The sequence below is a fragment of the Ochlerotatus camptorhynchus genome, unplaced genomic scaffold, assembly GCF_037179485.1.
Source record: "Ochlerotatus camptorhynchus isolate MF236.1 unplaced genomic scaffold, CSIRO-AGI_Acam_v1.1 ptg000281l, whole genome shotgun sequence".
Taxonomy (NCBI): Eukaryota; Metazoa; Arthropoda; class Insecta; order Diptera; family Culicidae; genus Ochlerotatus; species Ochlerotatus camptorhynchus.
In genome coordinates this window covers 457,190-479,104 of record NW_027040770.1, presented here as the reverse complement: position 1 = coordinate 479,104, position 21,915 = coordinate 457,190, and the positions used below count along the sequence as shown (strand labels likewise).

The 21,915-nt window shown below is 37.5% G+C and overlaps 1 protein-coding gene across 2 annotated transcripts; it reads right to left on the bottom strand.

Annotated features, from left to right (window-relative positions):
* Window positions 1-4,245: 4,245 nt before the first annotated feature.
* LOC135706469 (zinc finger protein 829-like) lies at window positions 4,246-20,955 on the bottom strand. 2 transcript variants are annotated; one of them, XM_065228085.1, is made up of 4 exons: window positions 20,899-20,955; window positions 20,785-20,834; window positions 9,160-9,250; window positions 4,246-5,005 (listed from the first exon to the last, which is right to left on the bottom strand). In XM_065228085.1, the coding sequence occupies exons 2-4, from the start codon at window positions 20,805-20,807 to the stop codon at window positions 4,268-4,270; spliced, it is 852 nt and encodes a 283-aa protein (XP_065084157.1). In that variant the 5' UTR covers window positions 20,808-20,834; window positions 20,899-20,955; the 3' UTR covers window positions 4,246-4,267. The 2 variants fall into 2 exon arrangements, with proteins under 2 accessions (XP_065084157.1, XP_065084156.1); XM_065228084.1 differs by having other exon boundaries at window positions 20,785-20,899.
* Between the last annotated feature and the right edge of the window lie 960 nt (window positions 20,956-21,915).

Here is a 21,915-nt window from a genome sequence, read left to right as displayed (position 1 = left end):
GCGAGTTAATTTCACGGAGCCGTAAATTGTAGTTTTATAATAATTTTAATATTAGCATAAAATAAAATAGTTATTTTAAATTCGCTTTTGTAATGCTAAGGTAAATAGTTTGCTTTGAGTGTAAATTTAATTTATAAGAAAGTTCTAACAGTTTTTTGCACTTCGAAACTTGACGGGTCATACCTCTAACATAGTAGCAGTGACAGTGTCGCATGTTCTTATCTGTTCCCAGTGCACAAAAAAGGAGATAAACGGAATGTCATAAATTATCGTGGAATCACCTCCCTGTGTGCCTGCTCAAAACTGTTCGAGATTATCATAAATGGTGCTCTGTTCGCACGCTGCAAAAATTATATCGATACAGAACAACACGGTTTCTACCCGAAGCGCTCCGTGTCCACGAACCTGGTGCAGTTCACTTCTAACTGTCTGCGATGCATGGATTCAGGATGGCAAGTCGATACTGCGTATATGGATCTAAAAGCTGCATTTGACACGGTGGACCATAATATCCTGCTGGCCAAGCTGGAGATACTTGGCATCTCGTCAACTGCTGTGGATTGGTTCAGATCTTACTTGGTGAATCGCTATGTACATGTCAAGATTGGCGCGTCGGAATCGGATGTTTTCTCAAACAACTCGGGAGTCCCGCAAGGCAGTAACCTAGGACCGCTACTATTTTCGATCTTTTTAAACGATGTCGCCTTGCTGATACCATTTGGATGCCGCGTTTTCTATGCAGACGATACGAAAATCTACAAAATTATTAAAAGCCTCTCGGACTGCTGGGATCTCCAGAATATGTTAGGTATTTTTGCTGACTGGTGCTCAAGAAATTTGATGAGTCTAAGCATAGAAAAATGTAACATTATTTCATATCACCGAAAAATTGAACCAATCATGTTTGACTATGTTCTCTACGGACGCTGTCTTGCTCGTGTAGAGCACATAAAGGATCTCGGCGTTACCTTGGACTGCAGACTCACTTTCAGAATCCACTACAATGACATCATCTCCAGAGCTAATCGACAATTGGGCTTTATTTTCAAAATTGCCGACGAGTTTCGTGACCCGCTATGTCTCAGGTCACTTTACTGCTCGCTTGTGCGATCCTTATTGGAGTCAAGTTCAGTTGTTTGGTGCCCTTTCCATGCTAGCTGGATCACTAGAATTGAATCCGTTCAACGCAAGTTTGTGAGATATGCTCTTCGTTTCCTCAACTGGCGTGACCCAACGAACTTGCCACCGTACGAGGAGCGTTGCCGTCACCTGGGAATCGAGCCATTAGAGGAGAGACGGACGGTCGCTCAAGCTATGTTCGCTGGAAAGCTGCTTACAGGTGACATTGACTGCCCAACACTGCTGTCACAACTAAATATGTATGCCTCTGAGAGGTCTCTTCGTCAACGCGACTTTCTGTTTTTGGAACCACGGAGCCGGAATTATACACAACACGAGCCAATTCGAGCAATCAGCCGGCAATTCAACAACTTTTTTTATATGTTCGACTTCAATGTATCAGCTGACGTGTTTCGTCATCGGCTACTTGGCCTTTTCCGTACCGTTGACCGTAACTATTTAGTTTAAGTTTTATTCATTTAGACAGTATTTGTCAGTTGAATTTTTCAATAAACAATAAACAATAAACAATGTCCTAACAACAACTGCCTGCGACTAGTGTTCGAGGGGCCGACAGGGCTGAATAAGGGACAATACTAACAAAACTATAACACTAACATGACCCCGAAACTAACGTTCATCCATTTCCTAATAACCCATCTATCACAGACAAACAGACATAACACTCGCAGGTTGTTCATCGAATACGCATTTGACGGTCAATTTGAGTGTTTTTGGTTGGCGGTGCCGCCACCTGTGGCGCGTACGGTCGGTTCCCTTGCGTTTGACGTCTGCACACTAGCGCCATCTGTTAAGCGCACTATCCATCACCTGATACTCGACAGATGGCGGTAGTGTTTTAGTGACTATGTTTTGTGGAGAGAAATCTCGATGAACATTTCAAATGGTCCTATCTGCTTTGATCGATTCTCTTCATCGACTTTCTCTTTCGTCAATAACTCAGCTCCAAAACCTTTCCCTGTTGTATTTGACGTTTTGGACGCTAGATAAGAACCTCCTTTATCAAACTATGTGGTAGAATTAGCGCGAAATCTGTTTGCATAGCAGTGGTTATGAAAAGAGAAAGTCGATGAAGAGAATCGATCAAAGCAGATAGGACCATTTGAAATGTTCATCGAGAAATATTAAATGTGTTATTTCTGTTTGTCTGTGCATCTATGTTTCTTTTTCGTCGTGTGTGTGTGTGGGGGGGGGGGGGGGGGTAATGTAACCAATACTAATACCTTTCTCTCTGTTATTTTATTCGTTTTCTATATCCCTTCACCATCACCCCATATCCCATCATCTTGACGAGAGATGAGTTACTTGCATGGTGCATGCCTAAGTCGTACTACAGGATAATATGCTGAGCGTGGTTCTATCACAATAACCACGCAGGAACGCAAATCGATACAGCTGAAGAATAATGAGGTAAATTCTACACAGTATTTTAAAGGAGCCAACTCTAAGTAGGTATTAATAGCAATTAATAATCAAACAACCATAATAAGGTAAGAATGAATTTATTTATTTTAAATACAGTAATGACGCGATTTTGTCAGCCCCTCCGCGCTTCAGACTTTTTTCTTTCAATAATTTCACATACCCATAAATCTAATTTTTTCTCATTCATCGTTAAGAGGGATATTTAAAGTATACTTTGGTGCAATAGGTTCAAAAAGATTACTGAAAAAGGGCATGGGTTTTGTAGAATATTGGAATACATTTTCAAAAAAGGAGGCTGACAAAATCGGGACATTACTGTATTCCATTTACATTTACATGATTTATCACAGGTTGGAGCGTAGTTGCTTTTGTGGATGGGCACGACATTTGCCGGTTTCTCGCGAATTGGGGCTCAGTTTGGAAAAACTAATAACACAAACAGGTAGAGGAATATTTCCTCTATGATTTGGTATAGTTTGTTTGCAGGATTTTTCTTTTGTTCGCGTTTTGTTGTATTGTGTATCGCATGGAGAGCCCAACCGAGATGCTAGCCTATTAAGCCTGCAGTTGGTCAACTATAAAAAAAAACAGTAAGTAAATTAATCATATTAGAGCAGCGGCGCCGGTGGTGTAGTGGTAAGCGTGATTACCTCCCACCCCAGCAGGCCTGGATTCAATCCCAGTCGGCGCCGCCAGGATGTTCTGAGGCATAACATTCTGATCACGTCTTCCTTCGGAAGAAAAGTACGGCCGTTGTTCCCTGGTTCATGAGTTGATGGGTCGATAGGTAGGGTCCAGGTGTGGGAGCTGCCTCCCTGGCGTCGGTAGCATTGGTGCTCAGCACGGAAAACAAATCAAAGGAAAAATATTTATATCAGAGCAAACAGCGGAATAAAGGCGCATCCACAGACAAACAGACATAACGCATTGAATATATCTCACTGTAAAACATTACCGCCGTCTGTTGAGTACACTGTGGTGGGTGGTACATTGAACAGATGGCGGTAGTGTGTAAACGTCAAACTCAAGGGAAATGACTATGCGCGCCAGAGGTGGCGGTAGTACCAACTACGATGCTTTTAAATTGACGGTAAAATCGATGAACTAATTGCGAGTGTTATGTCTGTTTGTCTGTAGCTCATCTATCGATCTCAATGAGCTTTTTTCAGCACATAAATAAACAACATGTTTTATTCAGTATTGTACACTGTTATACAGCATTTATTCAATATGTATGCTTATTTGTGACTTTGAATTGTTTGTTGGGTCGGCTCAGTTTAGTTCCAAGGAACAATAAGCCTAACAAATAAATATTATTGAAAAAAAAGTAGATGACCCATCTTAACCCGCCCCGAGACCCATCTTGGTTTCCCCTAACCCTCTTTGTTGTGGTATTGTTTAAATCGTGTATTTAATATTCTCTCCGGTAGTCACTACAAGCTGATTATGATTTGAGTAGTCATTTGAAAGTTTATTAGAAAACATCGTACAGTAGCTCAAAATAAAATATTATGTATCAAACATTAGCATACAATCTATTCAAATTCAAAGCAAAAATATCAAAGCTTAACGTTTAATAAATAGATAACATTCTTACTTACTGGAACTTTTTTCACAGTTCTTATAACATCTTAAAACTTAGATCATTAAAATAAGTTAAAACCATTCTTCTTAAGCAAATTCAAGTAAAAACTCACCCCATTCAACAACCCCTGGCATGCTTCTCCATGTGTCGATTATACGTCGTAAGGTAGCACAATTTCTTTCCGCATGCTTCGCATCTGAACTTACGTTCCTTAATTCCTAGACGGATCTGCAGCTCCGAGCCTTCGTGATACATTCGGATGTGGTTTTGCAAACTCTGTTTGAATCTGTACTTGCGTTCGCAAATGGCGCACTGGAACTCCGGATCACTGTGCACTTTCAGATGCAGTTTGTAGTTCTGTCGACGGGCGAATCGCTTTGGACAATGTGGACACGCAAATGGGGTCACACCTTGGTGAGTCGCTAAGATGTGATGCTTCAAGTGTTGTTTTTGCCGGAACGTGCTCGTGCAGATGTCGCAGTGGTAGGGCCACTCGGCATTGTGGATGCGCAAATGGTCATTCAGATGTGGTTCTTGTCGAAAAGATGCTCCACACTCCTTGCATTCGTAGGGTCGTTTACCCGAGTGTATTCTTTGGTGAATTTCCAATACACTTCTGCAGTTGAACGTTTTACCGCATTCATTGCACTGGAAGTTTTTTTTCTTCAGTCTGGTTATTGGCTTCAGTTCGGATGATTCCGGGGATCCTTCACTGTAATCGGATAGCTTTTCCTCTGAGATTGACTCAATAAATGTTAGCCCTGAGTGATTATCCAAAACTTCTACGAAGGCGATCTTTGTTTTTGCGGATTTTAACAGGTTATTTGATTTGCAGATGTCACAAATCGTAATATCCTATTGTATGAACGGAATAAATGGAAGACAAATGTTTGGTTGAGTAATGTCAGTTTTTTTTTGTTTATAAATGTACAATCGAATAAAAGAGTAATCACGCCATTTAGGGTGACAGCTTAGTTTTCAAGACTTGACCCATTTGAATAAATGTTGCTTCAATCACTGGATTCCGTGTGTATTGTTTCAAGATAGTTATAGAAAAAAGTAAGAGGTTGTATCCAAGACACTGCCGTAGATTTGACGTAGGATTACGAAAGGTAGTTATGATGTCACAGCAAAAGTATAGTAAATATTAAATTGATTTTGAGAGTTCTGTTTTTGAGGTGCTCTATCGATGTTCATGTAGTACAAGCCAATCCTGGACGATATGTCTTGGATTCAAACTCTTACTCTTTAGTTTACTCTTTTATTAGCCATTTGTGGTCCTGAAAAGGACCGATGGGTAGCTAAGAACAATACTGTGGAAATTTAGCCTCGATGTTTTTCGAAATGATAGCGGTGCGAAAATGAAATATGTGAAGATATGGATGTAATGTCGGCCTAAATGCCCCTAATTTGGGCCCATACATAAATTCAGCAATAGACTAAATATTCAATGGCGACTAAAAATATCCGTTAGTTCAGTCACAATGACGCGTTCATCTAGATAAAATTGATAAATAGCAGATTTTTAGCGATGAGCCCAATCTTAGATCCATAGGCCAACATTAGAGCCATTTCTCCGGACGGTACCTACGTTTATACTTTTGATGCAAATTTTAAGCCCCTTCTATTAAGAGAATTCAGCAAAGGTTATTTTTGCTCTTAATACGAGGGGCTTAAAATTTGCACCAGAAGGACTGTGTTAGGGAAACCACTTTTCCCATCACGGAAACGCCTTGTTTTCTGCTGACAAAATTACGCATTTACGTGCACAAAACGCACGGATTTTTTTGTTTTATTCATTAGATAATAAAAAAAATGAATGGAGGAATTTTTTGCTCAAATTTTTCCAATCGCGATCAATCATATAAATTCGAGTTTTATTTGCTTTTTCTAGCGTCCTGGATAAAACCTTACTTATGCGGTGATGTGGCTGGTAGAAAGGCGAGCGAACGTTCCATGAAAATGAACTCTAAAACAACAATAATTTATGGTGATCCTAAAAAGGACCGTTTTGTCGTAATAGTTAAGTAATGCTGAGCTATTAGGCTGTTCAACACGGATGAGGCTTGCGAGCTGTATGTTGTTTGGAACGAGGGGGACGCGCTTGGCATAGATGACCCACAGATTGCACCAATACATTTGGGCCGACAATTCCACATCTTCTTAAGACCAGGTTTAGCCTTGATAGCTAGCTGCTTGACATCCGATTGATGACCTTGACAAATGTCTAAAACATACTCTTTAACAAATGTATGGTGGTCCTGAAATGGACCGTTTTGTCGTGATGATTGAGTAATGCTGAGCTATTAGGGTGTTCAACGCGGATGAGGCTGGCGAGCTGTATGTTGTTTGGAGCAAGGGTGAAGAAACTGATTCCGATCCAGCGGTGCGGCTTCTTCCTTTTTCTATGGATGCTCATGTGGGCTGCAGCTCGCTGCTTGCAGGCTGCCTTTCGTTGTGTACTGGAGAACAATGTTCAACGCCATACGTTGAAAGCACTGCTGCTGCTGACACCGACGACCGGACACCACCACACACGGTGATTGAATGAGCACCGTTCAGTGAGACAGGATCGAATTCGATTTTTAAATCTGTGTTAGGGAATGCGCTGTTTGCAGGCAATCGGTGATAATTTTGATCACCATTGCAATAGTTGGACATTTGTGTAATTTGCAGTAGTGACCAATTGAAAATTAATATAGAGTTCAATTTAGCAGATTCGTAGCTAAATTTCTAATCTAATGACTTATTTAGAATTAAAATCCATCTGCTATTGACAAAGTTATATGTGGTCAAAACATGACCTCTTTTCGTAATGCGATCGATTTTGGTTTTTTTTTTTGATTGCACCCCTAATGTGTTGCCGAAAGACGTAATCCTACGTCAAAATGCTGTGACGTGTGCGCGTAGATACATCCGCTTAGTAATCCGATTGAATAAGTAAATCCGCTTCGAACGATTTCTTGTATTGAGAGAATAATTCAAGCTGAACATTGCATTAGGTCCTAAGTAACATTGACAGATTCTCTTCGTCGACTTTCTCTTTGCATCCTCACGGCCATGTAAAGCCATTCCCAGGTATTTTCAGCACACAGATCGATAAAAGAAGCATTTATCTAGCATCTAATACGACATACACATCAAGAAACGGTTCTGTGCTCAAGTTATTAACTAAAGTGAATCGATCAATGTTAATTAGGACCTAATGCAATGTTCAGCTTGAATATAGTTATCGAGAACAATAAACTCAGGGGAAAACAATACCTACAAAAGATTAAAAGTTATTAATTGACACATACCTCTAATTTGGCTTAGTTCCTAAACTATTCCTCTCCTTGTTAATCTGCTTAATGCTATTGGTCTGCTAGCGTTTTCTCATTGAAGTTCAAGACTAAATAGGAAGATTTATTATACAACTTTAAAGATTAGTTGCCTCCCTAAGCGGACCCCCCGCATCCTAACTCTTATATTAATCTTCTTAATGTTATAAGACTTTCTGATTTTTCTTATTTAAGTTCATTTGATGATTATGATATCTCATTAGTCTAATTTAATAAATAATTGTAATCTCTAAATCACCTAATCAAGCATAACCCATGCTTTATTAAGTACCTGTACTTGTGCTTGTAATCTAAAATTAAACGTGTTTCAAGTACTTTTGACTTTGCCGTATGACAAAAAATACGTATGGGTATGTCACAATAGAAGCACACCACAGTGGAAATCTCGAGCCATAGTCCAAACACTTATCCCAAATCAAAATGAAGCACATATAAGATTAGTTACAATACCATGTACAAAAATGGTGTTTAACATTGTTCCCTGAGTAATACTTCAATGAAAACAACAATGAAAGCTTGTCACGCAAATAGAAGGAGCACTGTTGGGCAATTTCTGAAATATTTTAATAGTATAATTCCCTTGCAAACCCAAATCTATCTGCGTAAAAATAAATAAGAGTGATTTGCGGGAAAACCCGCCAGTATCGCACTCAACGTCAGTACATATACGTAAGCGTACTACAAGGCGGCTCTCAAACAAAGGAGTAACAAGTGTGATACTATCACTGCTAGACTAGATCTTTGGTTCTCTCATGCAGTGGTTCATCAGAAAGGGGAAGCTTAGTAATCCCCATCGCTTGCTCATGACGCTAATCTGCCTCGGCATGAGCCAACGATGCTGGACCTAAACCAACCGTCTCCAACACTCACTATAAAGCATGAAATTTATCCCGCCCACCAACAACAAGGTGCAAAAACTAGCCAAGGGGAGGGCTGGATTAAGTTCAGCAATCTATTTTACCGAGATACAAATATAAGATTAAGTGTGTAATAAGTAATTAAACTAATAGTTTAAATGTTACAGTTGTACGTTAATTCAATTTTACCGTGCACAGGTTTTAATATTAACATTTCAAATCAAATTGCTTGGATAGTTAAACACTTGGTTCAGAAAAAAAGGGATGAGTGTACGAAGCCTTGTTATGGAAGTCAAACAATCATATTTTCAATGAATAATTTTATAAATAATTTAATCACAGACAAACAGACGTAACTCTTCATTGTGTATCTTCGTTCATGCATTTAACGGTTGATTTGAATATTATCAGTTCCGCGAACTACTCGCCGCAGCGCTGGCATCGGATCACTTTGACGTTTATATATATTATATAGAAATTTTATGCAATATTGTTTACGAGTTAGCGAGCAAGCTTGTTTTCCGCGAGAAGCCAGATAGATGTCGTTACTGAGGTTATATGCTTTGATATACTATGTTTTCAAGAACAAGTTTTTCAAAGAGTTACGTCTGTTTGTCTGTGATTTAATCATCAAGTTACACCAGCTTGTTGAGGTGGAAATTTTTAAAGCTCAAAATAAATTAAATATGATATTTATTTTGTCAATACTGCTTGAGGGAACGTGTGCACTAGACAGATTAAAACCTTTTTGATAATAAAAAACAGAATAAAATAGGAAATTTATATATTTGTAGCACATTTATATACTCACCGTAGTGTTTTCAGGCGAATTTACCATCGAGTTGCATACAAGGCACGCTCCAAAGTCCGATGAAGGTCCTGTTTCTCCTGTTCCAGGAGTCCTATTTACAAAAGATAAGTGAATGAAAAAAATTAAATATGAAATTTTCCGGAGACGAACCAGTCTAGGGCGGAAAGTCTCCTCAAAACAAATAAAAAAAAATGTGCAATTTGAAGAAGATAATTTGAGTCGTTGTCGTTGCGTAAAAAAGAGACCATTTCAGTGCTAACATTTGAAAACGGCGCAATAGCCATTTGTAAACAAATGGTTTTTGGGCCCTTTACTCGCTACCCGAAGAACGCCCACGCAAACCAACAGCATCGTCAGGAAGGGGAAAATTTCCCCTACCCGATGTTGCTGTTGTGTCGCGTGGGTGTACTTCAAGTAGTGAGTAAAGGGCCCACAAACCATTTGTTTACAAATGGCTTTTGTGCCGTTTTCAAATGTTAGCACTGATTTATTTAAAATACATAAGGATAAGCAAAAACTTTAAATGCTCCTTTTTTGCAGCAAGATAAATCATGTCTCAGAACACCTTTTGCGTGAGTCCTTGGTTAAACCTCAGTGGTTGGAATAGAGTCTACCTCTGGTTATGCTGGGGGTTATATGCCTTTCGTAGCTATGGATTAAAAAAGTCCGCAAATGCCCCCCTCTCAACTCAGTAACACAAAGGCTTTCTATGAAATGGCTTCGGTGAAACGGCAATCGGCCAAATTCTCCATAGTAATTTTTTTTTTCGCCCCTCCTTAGCTCAAAACCTGGCTACGCCCTTGGTGACAGCTGACATGCAACATTTCTCGATTCTCATTGACGAATTCTCGGACGAAACCCTACAGCGATTTTCATGTCCGGTTGTATTGGTGCGATATGTGAGAGCGTGTTAGTGAATATCCGAGGAAAATGCATAACAAATCGATGTCAAACTCATTTTGACAGATCTACTTTCATACATTTTTTAGGTTAGCCAGAGGAAAATAATAAACAACTTTACACGGCGTTGCCCCCACTAGTGTGCGTGCGTTAAGCGTCACTAATCTCTATTGACAAATCCAAGTTTATGCCGGCCACCGCGGCGCTGTAATCGTAGCGGTGATGAACTTGAGATCATCTGTCAAACTGCATATATTTTCAAGTTTGTGATAAGAAAATTATGTTTTACGCTGTTTTACGTGTTATTGTAATTGCTTTATTCAATAACAGAAAGCAAATATGAACAGAAAAGTAGCGCCGGTAAGAATGGTAAGTAAATCCTAAATTTTAAAAGCAAAATTATTGAGATTTCTTCAAAATGAAAAATATGTTGCTCCCAGCAAAACATCAACAAATAATGTTAACAATATTTTTTATTGTTCCATCCGCAGAAATATCATCTTTCCTATAGCTGAACCTGAATCTTTCTTATAGCTGAAAGAATATAGCTGAACGGAAACCCTTTCTTCTCTGGCATACATAGAATCTCTCTGGTAAGTAGAATTAGATATTTAAGTGCTAAATTATTGAAATAGCATTGAAATAAACAAAAATCGTAGAACAAACATGATAAACCCAACTCCCTGCATGCTTCGGTCGATGGTTGCAAATCGTATCCGAATACAATACTACCATAGAGGTAACTCTAAGACCACTGGGTCCCGAAGAAAATCATTATTATTTTTGGCTCACTCAGTACCAGAACAACGGTCCCAAGCAGTCCCAAGCTATTTCACTCACCCCTGCATGTTCTGCATGAATCCACACACCCCTGATGTTATCTGTCAAACTTTCATAGCGAATCAAAACAAACATAGTGTAGTAATAGAATTTCAACTAGAATAGGGTACGTTAATCGTTTGCTTGGGACCAATAGGCTACTAAAGTGGTGAACCAATTTAAAATCGTTAGTTTCGTATTGATTGTTGATACTACCGTATTAAACCAATAACTAGCATCGGGTGCCTGCATTGGAGTACATTTTACAAAGGGGCTCTTCTATTTTTATTTAGATTGGTTGGTCACGCCCTAATAAAAAATTACCATACACGAACGATAACCCAAATCATTGAACTATTCCACAAATTGTTTGGATGATACCTTGAACACGTCGTTAAGCAAATTAACCATAACATTTTTATTAGGGCGTCTCCATATCAACATTAATCGATGTGGTATGGCTGTTAACATAACCATGTCCATAACCTTAGCATGTTTTTTCAATTTATTTTGAAAACTAGTAATTTTTATTTTAGGATAAACACATCTCACAATAGATTTTTAGGTTTTGTACAAGATTCATTCATTTTAATAGCATATTTACACGAACTAGCACTGTAATTTAACAAATTTCCATAAAAATAATGAAATTTACAATGGCTGTCACTATCTGATCACCCTCGGATAGTGCTTACCCGAAAAAAAATTACAGTGAAATTTTCAGTGGAAACAATGCTCTAACATTAATATTTATTGTCGACAATAAAAATGATTGTTATAATGTTGTACTCTTCCGAAAACGGCAAAACTGCTACCTAGCTGTACAATGAATGAACATAATAAAATGTTGTTACAATGATTTTTATCGTATTTTTCATTTATTTTATTGTTAACATGATTCGATCATGAACAATAATGAACAACTCTATTACAATAAAAATTGTTGTTACATTAAATATTGGTGTATTTTCATTGTGGGTTACTTCACGAACAATAAAAATAAATCTGATTGAAGCATGCAGACTATGAAAGGGTCAGCAACACTGCCAATGTAATTAAGATAGGCGCTGCTCGTATGGCTCTGGCTTTGACAGTTCGTTTGGCTCAAAATCAGGCAGTCCGCGTCCGCTCATATCTTATCCTAAACCCTCTCTAAAGCTTTTCCGTGCAGTCAATAATCATACAATAATAATAAAAAATTCCACCACTTGAAGATGTCAGAAAGGAACTCTCAGGTGGAAGCATATTTCATGGGCGATTCTCTCCAGTCGAATGCATTAACTTATCAACGGCGCTCAACCACCAAGAAGACGTGACCTAGGGATATCGAGCGCAGGGGAGTTGGCCTGTATTTCTCACATGTTCCGGATCGAATCTCGATCCATAACCAGTAAAAAAAGGACCACCCGTAACAGACATACCACCCCCTTCCCTTCCCGGGGCAATGTTTTATGTTTTCGATTTATTTTTAAAGTCGATAAAGTAGATCTGTCAAGCCAACACATACACTCTAAAGTACACTGTTATTTTTTTAATCATTAAATTCGCCAACCAACAGTAAAATAACAATAATATATTATGTTATTGAAAAAAAAATTATATGGGAAAATCACGAAAATTTCATTGTTAAGATACTTAACAACCCCCCTTTTTTATTGTAAATTTTCCATTTACCATGAAATTTATTGTTTTGTACAACATAAATCAAGGTAAATTTATTGTAGACGTAACAATATAAATCATTGTTAAGACAATAATTTTCGTCTTATTGTTACATTGTTTTTTAATGTATTTTTGTTGTTATTTTTTTTCGGGTATTCCTGTCACCAGGCGCGCATTAGTTTAAGTTGGATTCGTTAATTATGAAATCCAATACTTGGCGAATAGATTCATGTTATTTCATACTTCGTTTGGAATGTGTCCATCTGGGAACTCTTTATCACAGACAAACAGACGTAACTCTTTGAAAAAGTTTTTCTTGAAAACATAGTATCTCAAAACATAGGACCTCAAAACATCTCTTGGGCTTCTCGCAGAAAACAAGCTTGCTCGCTAACTCGCAAACAATAATGCATAAAAGTTCTAAATAATGTATAGAAACGTCAAAGTGATTCGATGTTAGCGCTGCGGCGAGTAGTTCGCGGAACTGATAATATTCAAATCAACCATTAAATGTGTGAACGAAGATACACAATGAAGTATAACCATAGAGGTAACTCTAAGACTAGTAGGTCCCGAAGAAACAAGCTCAACTTTTTGGCTCCGCTCTGGTACTATCTTCGGTCCCAAGCTAATCGATGCACCTCTCGAAGCATAGGAAAATCCAAGAACCCCTCATTTTATCTGTTAAACTTTCATAGCGAATCAAAACAAACATAGTGTAGTACTAGAATTACGACTAGAATGGGTTACGTTAATCGATTTGCTTGGGACCAAAAGGTAAGTCAAGTAGTGAGCCAATTTAAAATCGTTAGTTTCCACCGGTTGGTATTACTTATGTTTGTCTATGTCTTTATTATTATTAGTATTATTATAATCCTTCTAAACTGGTGTTATAGCATTCTACAAGTCTAAATCATGGTCTACAGAACCCTCATAAAACCAAAATTGTTACTTGGGAAGAGAGCCCAATTTTAATCGCCAATTAAAATACATTTCACCAAAAAATACTAGTTGTATGAAGATTGGTTTTGGAGAACCATTCAGATCAATTACAGATTGAAAAACGCTTGTACTCACTTTTTTATTTTGTTGTGCTTCACGAAGAGTTCTCGGTTTTTGTTTTTTTTCTGATTTCAATAACAAAATTTCAACCCGTTCAAGCATATGGGCCTATCTACATAGACTTCTCTGACGTTTGTGAATTTAATTTCATCAATCAATTCATCAGCCTTTTTGTGATGGATAGGCCCTTTTTGTTAAGCCGTTCTGCTTGTCATCAGAAATGGTATACGTCCTTTGCTAAGCTTTTTCGCAACGTCAAAAAAATTCAAAACAAATCATCGGCCCTCCCTAATAAAATGTTATGATTAATTTGCTTAACGACGTGTTTGGGGTATCATCCAAACCATTTGTGGAATAGTATTGACATTAAGAAAGTATTTCAAGTATTTAATGCAGTAATGGCAAGATTTTAAATATTTGGTCAGCACGCTGTGTAGTATTGAAAGACTACCCAACAAACAATTTTAGCTGCAGACTAGCTTATACAGGCAAAAATTAGCTGTATAAGCCAATTTTTGGCTGTATAAGCTAATCTGCAGCTAAAATTGTTAGTTGGGTAGTGACCATTTCGAAAATCGAGTTATTTTTAATGATTTTTATCGATTATGCGGAACTTTCCTACACGATTAGAAGCTATCAAGCGGTGCTATAGAATGTTATCAAAACCCGATTTGTTTACATTGTGGACATAGGCCCATTTCATATCAAGAGCAAATTTTCATTAACATTTTCCATATAATTCCACTTAATTAATTTTGGTATCCATGCAGTGAGCAGTCTTCATCAGTGTCATTCCCACTAAAGAACTTATCAAAATCTAATCCCTTAAGCACTCATCCCATAGGTAAAAAAGTCAAAATCACAAGTATACAAATGAAACTACAATGTGTTGAATCGGAACCTTATTAGAGAGTTGTATAGATTTTTCTGCTTTAGTTTACTTAAATATTTTGTTTTTATTAGTTAGGTAGGTAGGTACCTCGGGGATGAATACTCAAGGGGTAAGATTTTGATAAGTTCCTTAGTGGGAATGACACTGATGAAGACTGCACATTGTAGTCGAAATACGTATCTATCATGGATACCAACAGTAATTAAGTGGAAATAAATGGAAGATAACCTTTTTTTGCTGTTTTATTTAAGCATTCCGCTGACAACCCAATTTCATTACTTCATTTTCCATCTGTCTAAATTCAAGTGAAATTACCCCAAAGGGAACACAGCAACACGGTAAGAAAAAAGTTCCCAAAAGTATGTTCTTTTCACTCATCTCGGCAGGTAAAGCGGGTCAAAGTAGCTTTCATTTCTACCCAAAAGTAAGTTAGTTGTACTAAAAAGTAGGTAAATATGATTATACCACAGACAAACAGACGTATCTCTTTGAAAAAGTTTTTCTTGAAAACATAGTATCTCAAAATATAGGACCTCAGTAACGACATCTCTCGGGCTTCTCGCGGAAAACAAGCTTGCTCGCTAACTCGCAAACAATATTGCATAAAAGTTCTATAGAATGTATAGAAACGTCAAAGTGATCCGATGCCAGCGCTGCGGCGAGTAGTTCGCGGAACTGATACTATTCAAATCAACCGTTAAATGCGTGTACGAAGATACACAATGAAGTGTTACGTCTGTTTGTCTGTGATTATACTCAACGTTGGGTTCCCACACTTTACTATCCCTGTTGGGTGCGTTTGTTTCTCTGTTTTTGACAAGATTAGAAGGAGAAAAGGAGACAAGCTAGTCAAAAGTAGGTAAAAGTGTACGACGGCTATTGACTTCTCGATGCAAGATCTCACTAACATAACCTTGCTAGTGTATTCGTGTAAAATCGATTTGTTTATTATTTTCAACCACGAAATCAGCTGACAAAGTGTTCGACTTGACAGAGGTTTGTTTTTTTTTTATTTTCAACCAGTAAAACGCATGTATTAGTGAAACTGCTCACTAATAGAGATTAGTGACGTTTAACGCACGCACACTAGCGGGAGCAACGCCGTGTAAAGTTGTTTATTATTTTCCTCTGGCTAACCTAAAAAATCAGGCATAACATTTGATAACGGCACAAAAGCATTTGTAAACAAACTTTCTAAGGCCCTTTACACGCGAACCAAAGTACGCCCACGCAAACCAACAGCATCATCGGATAGGGGCAACTATCACCTTTCCGAAAGTGGTATTGGTTTGCGTGGGCGTACTTTGGTTAGCGTGTAAAGAGCCTTAGAAAGTTTGTTTACAAATGCTTTTGTGCCGTTATCAAATGTTATGCCTGAAATGTATGAAAGTAGATCTGTCAAAATGAGTTTGACATCGATTTGTTATGTATTTTCCTCGGATATTCACTAACACACTCTCACATATCGCACACACTAAGATTTTTTTGCCGAGATGGGCACCACCGAGCAGCTCGGCATTTTATTTTGCTGGAAATTCAGCAAAAAATATGTTTGTTAGCTGAGATCTCGGCAAAATTCCCGTTTGTTAGCTGAATCTCGGCAAGTTTTTCACTGAGATCCAGCAAAATAAAATGCCGAGCTGCTCGGTGGTGCCCATCTCGGCGAAAATATCTAAGTGTGCACCAATACAACCGGACGTGAAAATCTCTATAGCGAATTTGTTTATTATCGGGGTTGGAACCAGTTCCAACCCAGTGTGAAACCACAAACGAAGTGACAGACGACTTACTGGCGAAGAAATCCATTTAAATAATGTGGTTCACTGTAATAGAATTTTCTTAGAAGCTTGTGCCATCATCCACCAGATGGGTTAGTTTTTTTTTGTTTTGATTTGAACAAAGTTGATTTTGTGTACAATGATTCTTTGACAGTGTGCAAAGAGTGCGTATCATTTTGTCATTTTTTTTATGCATTTCAGTTTTGAGTAGAGTGAAAGAGATAGAACCAAAATATTCTAGTACATTTGGTGAAAATGCTAGTTCAATCCAATAGTTGTGTTGCCATGTGGTACAATCCAGTAGTAGTGGTGTTGCCATGTGGTACACTGAAAAATTGCAATAGAAGGTTAGTCACCAAAGTTTTCGAGCCGCTCCGTCTGTCACTTCGTTTGTGGTGAAACCGAACTTTTTGTCAGTGCGAACCTCAACCTGAGGTGGGTTTGAAAAACGAACGATTAAACTGACGTTTGTCAGAAAACAAGTAGAGCCGATCTTGATACTCGATCCAGGTTGGAACTGAATAATAAACAAATTCGCTGTAATTCTAACGATGGTAGATAGATGGTAGAAAGAAAGCTCGAAAAGCATTTATTATCCGAAAGAAATATTTGTCATTTTTTTAAAAGCTGCTACGGGGGAAGAAACCTGAAAAGCTACCCGATAGACGTATAATTTAAACTTTTTTTTTTTGTTTCTCAGTTTTCGTTTAGATCTTTTTTAAACTTTTCTAACCTCGTCTGCACAACTAAATTTATAGAAAATACTTTATTCGTTAAATAAAAGCGTTTTTAAAATATTCTCCCATACCTCGCCGTGCAAAACTATGATACCATCAAATATTATAAATTAACAATATGGTTCACTCTTCTAATATCCCCAAGACACGATTTTTCCCGATACTAGCGGCTCTAGTGACGCGAAAGGTGACTAGTACACTGTAAATTGAGCGTAACAAGGCTATCAAAAACAACTCACTGTTGAGTAAAATTTAATCACACGGTAAGAAAAAAATAGTCAAAATTAAGTTTATATCTCAAGCGCCGCCGGGATTTTCTGAGGTAAAAAATTTCTGATCACGAAGGGTGGGTGTGGAAGCTGCTTCCCGGGCGTCGGTAGCATTGGTATTCAGTACGGAAAACAAATCAAGGAAAAAAGTTTATTTCACCCAACTAGGTACTATGTGGGAAGCCAAAAGTAAGTAAAGTCCCATGTACTCAATTAATGATGTTTTGTTGTTTTTGACATCATCCACATCCAGAGGGCCAGTCACTTTCGAATATATGGGAATGGTAGGAAACCATTTGGAAATGCATGAACATTTTCAGTTTTTATTTATTATCGTCTTTATGAGCAGTTTGGCAGTTGTCACAAATGACATCAAGATGCCTAGCCGGAGTAAATTTTGTTCTGAATAGTTTTCAATCCGATAAGTAGGCTTACTCAGATTGGGCTTTTCCGCTTTTTGCGCTGCCGTTCCGCTTCCGCTGTAATTGCGTAATAAAAAACGGAATGAAACGATGCAAAATGGAAAGCAGAATCAAAACAAAACCGCAAATAAGGCTACCAGAAACTCAAATTTCTAATGGTCATAGTGTTACAAGAAGTTCAAAATAATAATAAACCCCGTTAATATGCACGAAGTGTCATTCAGATAAGCGGGGGTCCACAGTATTGTAGGATATTTGGACACCGCAAAAATCTCCCTCTTATACCTGCACCATTCTAAACATGCGATTATAACCATTTCCCCAGAATTTTGGTACATTTTACTCATCGTAATAAAACTGGTTTACTCAGATTCTGCCAACTCCTTACTGCACATAAGAATGGGTACCGTCTAAAGCCCTACAGTAAAAGTATGGACGACTGTCACCACAAAACTGAAAAAAGCTGTTCCAATCGAGCAAAGCGGTGCATTTTGACGGTTCGATTGGAACAACTTTTGACAGACGTCCATACTTTTACTGTAGGGCTTTAGTACCGTCTACCCAGTCTCAGAGTACACAGAAAATGAAACTTACCCAAAGCTTGAGTTTAAGCAACTCAAATTTAAGTAAAACCGCAGTAAACTCAGCACAGAAAATACGATCGACGGAAAACAATCAAGAAAAAAATCTCTGTTAAATCTCTATAGTATTTCGTACTTACGACCACTTTAAATTTCCGACGATTGCACATAAAAACTCTCCATAGTTCAGTCCACAACACTCAACTTTATCGTTTTTGTTTTGAGTTATGAAGGTTTTGACGTATGATAGAGAAAGCTAATACGTAGAGAAACATGTAAAAAAAGCCTACTTACCAAATGTAAACAATGACTTTGAACGATTTCTCATGAGTATTGACTCAATCTACCAAACTGACACCAACATCTGAGAGATAACTTACTCTATCAGATGATATAGTTAGTTTGAGTGGGCATGTTGCAATTTGGGAACAACCGACGTTTAAATGCATGGCATACATTTGGCTTGTACGCCTTTGCACATGTTGCTGCATGGAGAACGAGGTACCCAACACGCTAACTTGAAAGTACCCATCTATAAGTAAAAAAAAAGGTCAATTTTGAAGAAAAGTGACTAAACTAGTTTTAGTAGTTTTTTAACCCATTAATGAGTAAATGTTATCCATTAATGGGTAACAGATACTCATTAATGGGTAAAAATTGCTAATTTAATGGTAAGTCACTTATCTTTAAAATTTATATTTTTCACCCAATAATGGGTACTTTGAAGTTAGTTAAAAATTGAGTTTTCTTTCACTCATCATGTGGCTTTCATGAGGCTAGCTAAAATTAAATAAATTATGAAAACTAAATTTTGAGAAATCCTCATCAATAATCCATTCAGTGAAAATTACCTAACCATCAATTGAATGCAATTGGCGTTCACAGCGACTCTGTAGCTCTTTACTCCTACGTTAAAATCCATAAGTAAACTTCAGACTGTGCGTGAAACATGGCGGACTTCGTGATAGTACGAATAGTACCGGTGGAAACTAACGATTTTAAATTGATTCACTACTTGAATTGCCTATTGGTCCCAAGCAAATCGATTAACGTACCCTATTCTTGTCGAAATTCTAGTACTACACTATGTTTGTTTTGATTCTGTATGGAAGTTTGACAGATAAAATGAGGGGTTCGTGGATTTTCCTATGTTTCGAGGAGTGCATCGATTAGCTTGGGACCGAAGATAGTACCAGAACTGAGCCAAAAAGTTGAGCACATTTTTTCGGGACCTTCTGGTCTTAAAGTTACCTCTATGGTACTATCCTTTCACTTCACTGAAAAATACCTTAAGAAACTGTCAATCATTTCTAGAAGATACCATTTTTCGACGGTGCCGTCAACGCCAATAAAGGAGCACGAACGAAGGCGATGAAGCACACAAAAATGACAGTATCAAAGGCAGCGCAGGTTGCTATGATTTTCATCCAAAAATAAGTTACAATTTCCCAATGGTGAAAACATGACGGTTGAGTACTTATAACTTAAAATCGAATTCATTTTAATTTTTGTTTGTTTTTGAGTGTTTTTTTCTTACCGTGTTTGTTAATCTATTACCCAAAATTGGGTTAACGATTATTACCGTGTTGAAAGTTTTCCTCCTGTCAGTTGCCAATGTGGTATGTAAAGAGGGATGGCAGATATAATTTGCATTTTCTTTTGTTTGTTTGGATTACCTCTAAGCTTATTGTACATTCAAACTATAGCAGATATAACGTTATTTAGGCACTTTTGATATCATATTATATAACGTTATTACGTTATTAATATCAACTATAGTCTGAACGTAGTACAATGTCATGACGTCAGGGTAGGCGTGTAACATGCATGAGAAAGCTAATACTGTTTGCCACACCTTTTATTTGACTAAACGTATGAATTGATTACACGCTTAAATAATAAGGCCACGAATGTTTTTAGTCACCTTTCTCACCGGGAGAGGGTATTACTTATGCGTCTTTTCAGAAATATATGGGAATTCTGGAAGTGAACCATATTGTTAATTTATAATATTTGCTCTAAGCTTATTGTACATTCAAACTATAGCAGATATAACGTTATTTAGGCACTTTTGATATCATATTATATAACGTTATTACGTTATTAATATCAACTATAGTCTGAACGTAGTACAATGTCATGACGTCAGGGTAGGCGTGTAACATGCATGAGAAAGCTAATACTGTTTGCCACACCTTTTATTTGACTAAACGTATGAATTGATTACACGCTTAAATAATAAGGCCACGAATGTTTTTAGTCACCTTTCTCACCGGGAGAGGGTATTACTTATGCGTCTTTTCAGAAATATATGGGAATTCTGGAAGTGAACCATATTGTTAATTTATAATATTTGATACCATCATCATTTTTCTAGTTCTTCTATTTGCCAAAAGTGGCGCTTTATGCTATCGTTAGATTGTCAATACTTGATGCAACAAACCACTATTTTAAAATGAGTAGGATGAGTGTCCATATGTAAGTTTTTATTCTGTAGACATACCTTCCAGCTTCGCTTTGAGGCATTTTGAGCAGTATTTAGAAGAACGATAGCTATAGCAATAAACATTTAATAAAATAAAACACATAAAACAAGTTTTGGAATATTAGTTTGCACATGCACGCACAACCAGCAGAAAATTAACGTTCACGAACAGGCAAACGCGCACATTTGAAACAAGCTGTTTATGAAGTTTAGTGTGAAGCATTCGCTTTTGTCGACTTTCACGGTCGATCAGACCAACTCAAGATTAAGTCGAGTCGGCTCAATTATGGAAAAAGTGGATTTTTTCAAAAGTGTGTAGAATTAACCGGGCTTTTTCCGGAAAAACTTCATAAATAAGTGGAAAATCGATAGAGTTTTCACTCATGGTAATAAGCTCAAACCGATATTATCCTCGAATTAAATTCCGATCAAGAATATCCAGCTGCTTTGACGTCGACATCAGTTAATCAACACGACTCTAAGCAATTATTTGGCAGATCATACATGGGCCGGAATTAAAAGTGAATCTAAGGTGGAGCTACACAGAAAAAAAAAGTTGTTGAATATTACATCCAAACTGCTGCAACCAGGGCAATCCATCGGTTGTGTAATATAACGTTGTACGATATACATCGATTTTGCGAACAAAATTACATCCATTGATGTAATATTGTATCTGCTTTTTGCTATTACATCATTATTTCATACATCAGCTTGAATTTCATTGATCGATATTACATTTTTTTGTGATACCCGTCACCAGTCTTTTATTATACAAAAACCCCTCCATGTATGCGGTGGGTGATAACGTTCACTCACCGCTGTTTTTAGCGAGGTTTTTAGGCTGTCCGTCAATCAATTATGTTGATTTTTTGTATGTGATTACACTAGAAAAATTTAAATGGTTATTTTGCTTAACGATGTGTTCGGGGTATCATCAAAACCATTTGTGGAATAGTTCTGCTAACCGGGTTATCGTTCATTTATGATTTTTTTTAAATGTCTAGTTATCTATAGAAAATCAGCTCAATTGGTTAATGGACAGCCGAGAAATAGCGGTAGATTGACAGTACTACCCACCACATATATGTAAGAGTTACTGTTCTCCAAGACTAAGTAAAATTTTCATGGATTTTCGTCATAATCAAT